General features: G+C 38.2%; 1 protein-coding gene and 1 pseudogene across 1 annotated transcript; one reads left to right on the forward strand and one right to left on the reverse strand.

Moving 5' to 3' along the window:
- The first annotated feature begins 852 nt into the window (after positions 1 to 852).
- Positions 853 to 4,146, forward strand: LOC143595214 (uncharacterized). The gene is made up of 5 exons (XM_077074300.1): positions 853 to 1,341; positions 2,839 to 2,896; positions 2,988 to 3,071; positions 3,149 to 3,290; positions 3,851 to 4,146. Exons 1-5 carry the CDS (start codon positions 912 to 914, stop codon positions 4,127 to 4,129), a joined length of 993 nt encoding a protein of 330 aa, XP_076930415.1. The 5' UTR covers positions 853 to 911; the 3' UTR covers positions 4,130 to 4,146.
- Positions 4,147 to 5,376: 1,230 nt separating this feature from the next.
- On the reverse strand, positions 5,377 to 7,368 carry LOC143595218 (phosphatidylinositol 4-kinase gamma 7 pseudogene; annotated as a pseudogene).
- Between the last annotated feature and the right edge of the window lie 260 nt (positions 7,369 to 7,628).

A 7,628-nucleotide genomic window follows, 5' to 3' on the forward strand; every position in this document is an offset into this window, starting at 1 on the left:
TGGATGGTGGTGGTGGTGATGGATGGTGGTGGTGATGGATGGTGGGTGGTGGATGGTGGTGGTGATGGATGGTGGTGGTGGTGGCGGACGGTGGTGGTGATGGATGGTGGGTGGTGGACGGTGGTGGTGATGGATGGTGGGTGGTGGACGGTGGTGGTGGCGGTGATGGATGGTGGTGGTGGTGGCGGTGATGGATGGTGGTGGTGGTGGGTGATGGATGGTGGTGGTGGCGGTGATGGATGGTGGTGGTGGTGGCGGACGGTGGTGGTGATGGATGGTGGGTGGTGGACGGTGGTGGTGATGGATGGTGGGTGGTGGACGGTGGTGGTGGCGGTGGATGGTGGTGGACGGTGGCGGCGGGGTACGGGGGTGGTGGCGGCGGCGTACGGTGGGTGGTGGTGTTGGCGGACGGTGGTAGGAGCAGTGGATGAGAGGGTGGCTGCAAAGGGAGAAGAGTAGGGTTTTTTTGTGAAGATGTTTTAAGCAAGATTTCCTTGCTTTTCTTTTAAGATGAAAGAAGATAACTTCAGATCTGTTTTAAGAAAAAAAACAAACAGTCTTCAAGGGTAATGTCTGCGCGCCTGCAGACATTAGCTCCCTTGAAGATGTTTGAAGAAAAAACAAACACCCCCTAAGATTACACACAGTAAACAATTTCTTGAGAATTAAATATTGACATAGACCATCCTATAATCATATTCAAGTATTCAACTGTCATTTTCAAAAGAAGGTGATAATTATGTTTGAATTCCAGACAAAAATAAGGTGCTAGTGGTACATAAACAAATCTCACCATTTCACCAACCATCCTCTCATCTTTATAAATATTCAAACCCAAACCAAAACTTAATAAAATCACTAGTTCTATAACACCATACTTATTTATTTATTTTCTCTTTCAAACAACAACAATGTCTAAAGAAAACATGAGGAGAAACATTGTGGAGAAGAAGAACAATAGCAGTCCAAATTCAATAAGAGAGAAAGAAAAGATTTCATCAACTCAAAATCTTTTATCAAAACACTTGAAAAAAGTTTATCCTGTTGGGATTCATAAAACAAGCTCACTTCTCTCATTATCTTCACTTTCTTTAACTCTTTCACATAACTCGAGCGGCTCGTTTACAGATTCTTCGTCTACACTTGAGCAGACGACCTCGTCTGCACTTCAACTGATCGCACCAACACCGACACCGACACCAACACCATCGCCTACACCTGCTCGAAGAGAGCTACCTGCTGCTAAAACTAGTGCTCATGGTATAGTTCCACAGCCGAGTGTGGATCCCACCAACGGTGAGGATGGCTTGAGAAGATGCAACTGGATTACTAAGAATAGTGGTAAGTTTATAATTTTATTGGAGTTGAGTCATTACTTATACAAGTCTACAACAAATATGAGATTTACACACTTTTACAATAATGATTTTAACTTTTGTCACTTTTAAAACTTATAAACGTGTAAAACATGTTTGTGTTTATATATAGCCATATAGACGTACCGAAATATGATGGAATCAAATGAAAACTTGAAAACTTAAAAACTCGTAAAGAATTATTTTTAACTTTTTTTTTTTAAACTTTTATATAGTTTCTTTTTTTTTCATTATTCTTATATGTTGGTATTGTTTCAAAAAAAAAACACCCGTCAATGTAGTGCATGCATGCAATAGTGTGTATTGCATATATATCTGTGTGTGTGTGTGCAAGAGTATTGTATTGTATAGAATACAACACTATTACACGTATTTGATACACACTATTGTATATATGCAATATAAGACTAATGCGCACATCGAATAAGCATTAGTGCGTATGTGTAATACAACACTAATGCACATGTGCACTACATCGACTTTATTTTTTTATATATGTTTTGCATATATTACAACACTATTACATATATACACTACACAAATATTGAATATATGCAATTTAACACTATTGAACATAAAAATAAATAGTACTACACATGTATCATACAACAGTATCACACAGTAATACGTATGTGCATTACAACGTTTTTTTTTTCGGTGAAGAGTAACAAAATATAAGAAGAATGGAAGAAACGAAAATTTGAAAATATTTTTTTATTTTTAATTATAAATAATTTTTTAAGAATTTTTAGTTTTTTCTCTAAAGATGAGTTTTCTCTTGATCCTCACCCAACCAAAATATGAATTCAAGCAACATTGATAAAAAAAATTACATAATTTACCTAATAGTACTCATATAATCATAGGATTAGTTGTGCTTATCTGCATTATTGTTTTTATGAGAATTTTGTCTCTGCATTATTAAATCTAAATATAAAAAAGACACAACATAGTTAATCTGATATATAAGAGCATCTATTTCCTGATTAAACATTAAAAAAAACAAGTTAATTAATAAGTTGGACTAGAATCTATTCCTTGCTGTCTACAAAATATTGAATCAACTATATATTTTATTCCAATTCAAAAAGAGTAATCCAAAATGAATACTATGTATACATATATACACATTGATTTCCTGTCTCTGGATTTTATAATAGTTTGGTGTTTGGTATGATAGAAACATAAAACCTAATATACCAAACTTCTATCTCCATGTCATGACTCTTGATTAATCATAGACAACAAAAAGATATGTTATTTCCATAACTACTCTAGTGTTCTATTAATACTTTAAACATTTAGTATAACACTATATTAATGATATTAAGGCGGCCTAATGCACCCGAAATAACATTAACCGTAAAAAAATATTGTAATATAATACTTAAAAGCGCGATCTGGTTATGTACTTGCAATCAATAATATAATTTAGAATTTTTATTTGTTTCGTTTTGTTCAGATAAACTTTATGTACAGTTTCACGACGAATGCTGGGGAGTTCCCGTGTATGATGACAAGTAAATCCCCATCCCTTGTTTCTTTAAGTTTACGTAAACAATGGTTAATCGTTAAACAGAAGCTAACTTGTAATAACTTTCTAATTAACAGCCAACTGTTCGAGCTGCTATCGTTGTGTGGAATGTTGATGGATTACAATTGGACCGAAATCTTGAAACGAAAGAATCTTTTCAGGTAACAAAAAATAACATGTTTACTTTGTCTATAGAACCATTTAAGGTTTTGAAACATCTTTTGTTCATTATATGTAGGGAAGCTTTTTCCGGATTTGAACCGAACATTGTTGCTAAGATGGGAGAGGACGAGATAATGGAAATAGCCTCTAACAAGGACATAATGTTGGCCGAGAGTCGAGTGAGGTCCATTGTCGAAAACGCCAGATGCATCCGTAAAGTAAGTTTAATTACCACTCAACCCGACACGAAAAAAAACAAAAAAAATAGGTTTTGGCTCGACCAACACTACCCGTTGAAAAATGCGTTAGGTTCGGGTTGACCCGTTTTTAAAAATGGGCTTCAGGTTGACTTGTTAACCCATTTAAGTATTTAAAAAAGAACTTTTATAATTATATTTTTATTTCCTATTTTTTCCGTTTTCCATTTTTCTAAGTTATACCCTTCCAATTTCCAATTCACTTTCAAGATTTTTAATAACTTTTTAAAAAATGTATTTATATTAGTCATTTACACTACTGACTCTGAATTACATCGAATTTGTTTCTAATTTTATTTCTAATAAAAAGGTTAAACGGGTTGTGTTTGGGTCAACCTGAATTTATGTGTGTGCAAACCCTTTTAGGGTCGAAACCTTTGACAAGAATAATAATATGCATGGGTCGGGTTCGGGTAGTGCATTTCAGCCCAGGACGATTGACACCCCTACCGCTCATGTTCGTTGAGATTAGTTTAAAACATTTTTTAAAAAAGATTAATGTTTAACATTTATTAATGTAGATTGTTAAAGCCCATGGATCATTTAGTGGATACATGTGGGGATCTGTAAACTATAAGCCCACTATTAACAGATGCAGACATTCAATAAATGTGCCTCTAAGAACACCAAAAGCAGAAGCCATTAGCAAAGATTTATTAAAACACGGGTTCCGATTGGTAGGTCCGGTGATCGTTTATTCGTTCATGCAAGCCGCGGGAATGAGCATTGACCATCTCGTTGACTGTTTTAGGTTTAGTGAATGTGTGAACCTTGCTGAAAGACCATGGAAACATGTCTAACTTTGATCAACTATTTATAGGATACAAGTTATACAGTTGTTTATTTTAACTTTATTGATTTTATTTCACAAGGGGTGAATGGGATGCATTTAAGTTTGATTTATTTTGGTGTGTGTGTATTAATAATTAATAATGTATATCAGCATGGGCTTGGTTTTTTATCAGAAATTTCTAATTATAAGTGAGGAGATTTTTGTAAATAATAAGCATTTTAATGTTATGAAAATGTTTATTGAAAGTTCGTGTGTTAGTTGATAATGTGATTAATGATGTGCATTTAGAGGTGTAACACATTTAGAGGTGTACAAAACCGGATTTTAGGTTAAAGCGGGTCGGTTTTTAAACCAGTTTTGCTTGAACTAAGCAAAGTCAAAACCAGTTCGCCCCAAACTAGAACGGCTGAGAAACGAGTTTATAAGTGTGAAAATCTTTTATCAGTATGAAACTGGATCGACTCAGTATTAATCAGTTTCAACCGGGGTATCTAGAGGTGCACAAACTGGGTATTTTCAGGAACCGGAACCGGATCCTCCCGGTATGGTCAACAAAAGTCAAAGCCGGGTCCAGGTAGGAACCGGTTCTAGGTATAGTCGGGTATTTGACCGGTATTGGTGGAACCGGTTCCACCGTGCCCGGGTCGGTTCCGGTTTCGGGTACAGTTCCGGGGAGAAACCCAAAGCCCGGTCCGTACCCATGGGAAGGGTAGGGTCGGGTCCGCAACCTGTTCTTTTGTTCACCTCTAGGGGTATCCTTGACCGATTTCAAACTGGTAGATCAAAACAGAACGAGTTTCAAAATCAGAATCGATGTCTCCTTAAACTGACTACACATGTAACATAATAATCTTAAATGTAATATTTATTTGATCGTTTGAGGATGTTAACGGTTAACTTCGTCACCTTCTCGTTCACTCGACCGTTAGCTTTGTCACCTTCTCCTCACTGTTAACTCAACCGTTAACTTCGTCACCTTCTCCTCACGGTTTCTTGTTAGCTCTAATCTAGGCATGGAATGGTAAATCAGATCGACCCGACAACAAGACCCGACTCGCTCATTAGGCGACAATACTTAAATTAAATATCTACAATCAAATTTTGTCACTAAATATTTATTTATAAGCATGCCAAAGAAACAACAAATAACCAAAATAAGCAACCAAATGTCCCAAGGAAGAATATTTACCATTAAAAACTAAAACACCTAAAGTAACCCTAAACACTAAAAACACTAAACAACTCTAAAAAACCCAGCCCACAAGTCTGCAGGTCAACTTATTCAAAGTCAAACCCATAAAACCAGTAACATAGTAATAGTAGCAGTAGTCCACTAATCCTATCTCAAAACTGGCAAGAAGTCCCAAGCCTCTGTCTCTGCCTCTGACCCATCGAAATCGACCTTCGTTTCGCAAACACAGGGTAAATCAGATCTTCAAAAACATTCATGAACATATCCCATTGATCTTCATTCATGTCACCTAATTTGACAAAGCTAGCACCCGCTGCAAGCGGCTCGTTTGCACTACGGTGTCCAGACGATGAATTCACACCCATGTAACCGCCACTTTCCGCCTTCATTTTCTGACTCTTCAACTTGTGACCAACACCAGTAGTATCGCTTAAACTCAGCGTCTTCAATGGCAGCTTTGACACACAAGTTTCGGTTTCCTCTTCACTTTCTTCATCTTCCTCATCGAGTTTGGAAAGCGGGCCGAACCCAAAACCCATGTTTTCATATGACAATTTGGGAGTGAAGTCGAACGCGGCATCATCATAGTCAATGTCAAACTGAAACCCATCGTCTTCAGCTTCAACCTCCAGGGGTAAAACTGTAATTTCTGCTTCTGCCTCCTTCTCGGCTACGATTCTTCTAGCTTCCATACATAAAACCTCGAGCTCGCTCGGTTCCTCTTCACCGCGCCTAAATTCCCGACTCATCATCTCACCGATCTCACTCAAACACAAACCATAAGCAGCAGCTTCTTTTAAGAAAACCGTGCAGAGAATCAAAACCCTTAAACACGCCTCACGTATCATCGGGAGTTCGTTTTTTAACATCTCTGCATCATGATACGGGTCGAGTTTTTCAATGTACTCAAGCTCGTCTTCTGAAAATGGAATTGAAGCTTGAGGCCAGTGGATCCACTCGAAATACGGATCCTCTAAATTTTCGGGTAAACAAAGTCCGTGATCGATCGGTGTAAGCTCAACTTCACTAAATCTTTTACCATCATCAGTGCTAACCTTTCTAACTAACAAATTTCCCGCGTGTCGGTCGGTGTTGAAAATTCTAATATCTAATATACCTATGCGGTGAACAGCCGACACCGGGAAACTCGAGGTCCCATGATCACTCGCATCAAAATCATGAGGAATAAACTGTTGAAAAGACGCGATTTTGCTAAACAGTTTCTTCTTTCTATGAATATTGTTGTGTTCACTTACACCGTCATTAACATTGAAAATCGAATGTGTGATTTTGACCAACGAGGTAGCAGGGACGTTAGCAAAGTGGTCATAGTCGAGAAGATAAGCAGCCACCTCACGAAAACCAGTCTCACCGACACGAACCGAACGTTTCAACCCGGGTTGACCGAGAGCTTTACCCACAAACCCTTTCGGGTTATTCGGTGCAAACGGTTCTTCATCAGTGGGTTTAACTATCGCGACACTCACACCTTTACTGTTTCTGAAATAATAAGCGCCCCCGAGCCCTCCATTCGCCGGGATCGGGTCAACTCCAGCCTTGATCGCGTTCACGACCTCATCAACGAGATGCTTCGTTTTCATAAAACTATCCGAATGGCCCAAGATCTCAACGGGCCCACTTTGATCTTTCTGTTGTATATCTCTACCTGTCGGTGATAAACAAGGAGTCGAAGAGCTTCGATGCAAAATATTGCGAGTTAAAAGCAGCGGTGAATCGTTACGTATGGCACTAAGATCGTTGTTCAAAACCATATCTCCAAAAGTCAAGGAACTTTCTTCAATCGGGACGTTTAAAGCAATCTGTAATCTACGCTTAACCATATGCGCACTATCGCTTCGATCAAGCTCCATTCCTAACACGCAACCTGTTTCAGTTTGAACAAAAACACGTCTTCTGCCAGTGGTTTTGACCCCTTCGATCCTAGTGTTTCCATGGTATTCTCTTCCTAAAGGACTTCTGAAAAGTGACACAGCCATTTGAGTTTGAACCGGGCTGTCCAGGTCAGCAGACATGAACCAGATGAAGGGAACTATGGGTGTTCATATTCACTCCCGAAAAGGATTCAAACCCGGAAACAAGCTGCAAAATAATGGTGACCAGTCTGTTCTTCCTAATCTGTACCAAAAAACCAACGCGGGTGATTAAATTTCTCCTTGAAAGCATGTTTATTAAAAAATCAACAAACTTTATATAATACGTGTGAGACACTCATAACTTATACATCCAAACGCCTACTAATTATACTCAACAAGCATAAAAATATAATCTCCAAACTATAGCATCGATTCATACA

The sequence above is a fragment of the Bidens hawaiensis genome, unplaced genomic scaffold, assembly GCF_021521415.1.
Source record: "Bidens hawaiensis isolate Kalapana, Puna unplaced genomic scaffold, B.hawaiensis_p1.1 tig00044793_1, whole genome shotgun sequence".
Lineage (NCBI taxonomy): Eukaryota > Viridiplantae > Streptophyta > Magnoliopsida > Asterales > Asteraceae > Bidens > Bidens hawaiensis.

What these genes read in the sequence shown, in the direction of transcription:
- LOC143595214 (XM_077074300.1), top strand. Translation starts at nt 912, where the DNA reads ATGTCTAAAGAAAACATGAGGAGAAACATTGTGGAGAAGAAGAACAAT. An exon ending in AAACGAAAGAATCTTTTCAG is followed by an intron (nt 3,072 to 3,148) that starts GTAACAAAAAAT and finishes CATTATATGTAG; the next exon opens with GGAAGCTTTTTCCGGATTTG. An exon ending in ACGCCAGATGCATCCGTAAA is followed by an intron (nt 3,291 to 3,850) that starts GTAAGTTTAATT and finishes TTATTAATGTAG; the next exon opens with ATTGTTAAAGCCCATGGATC.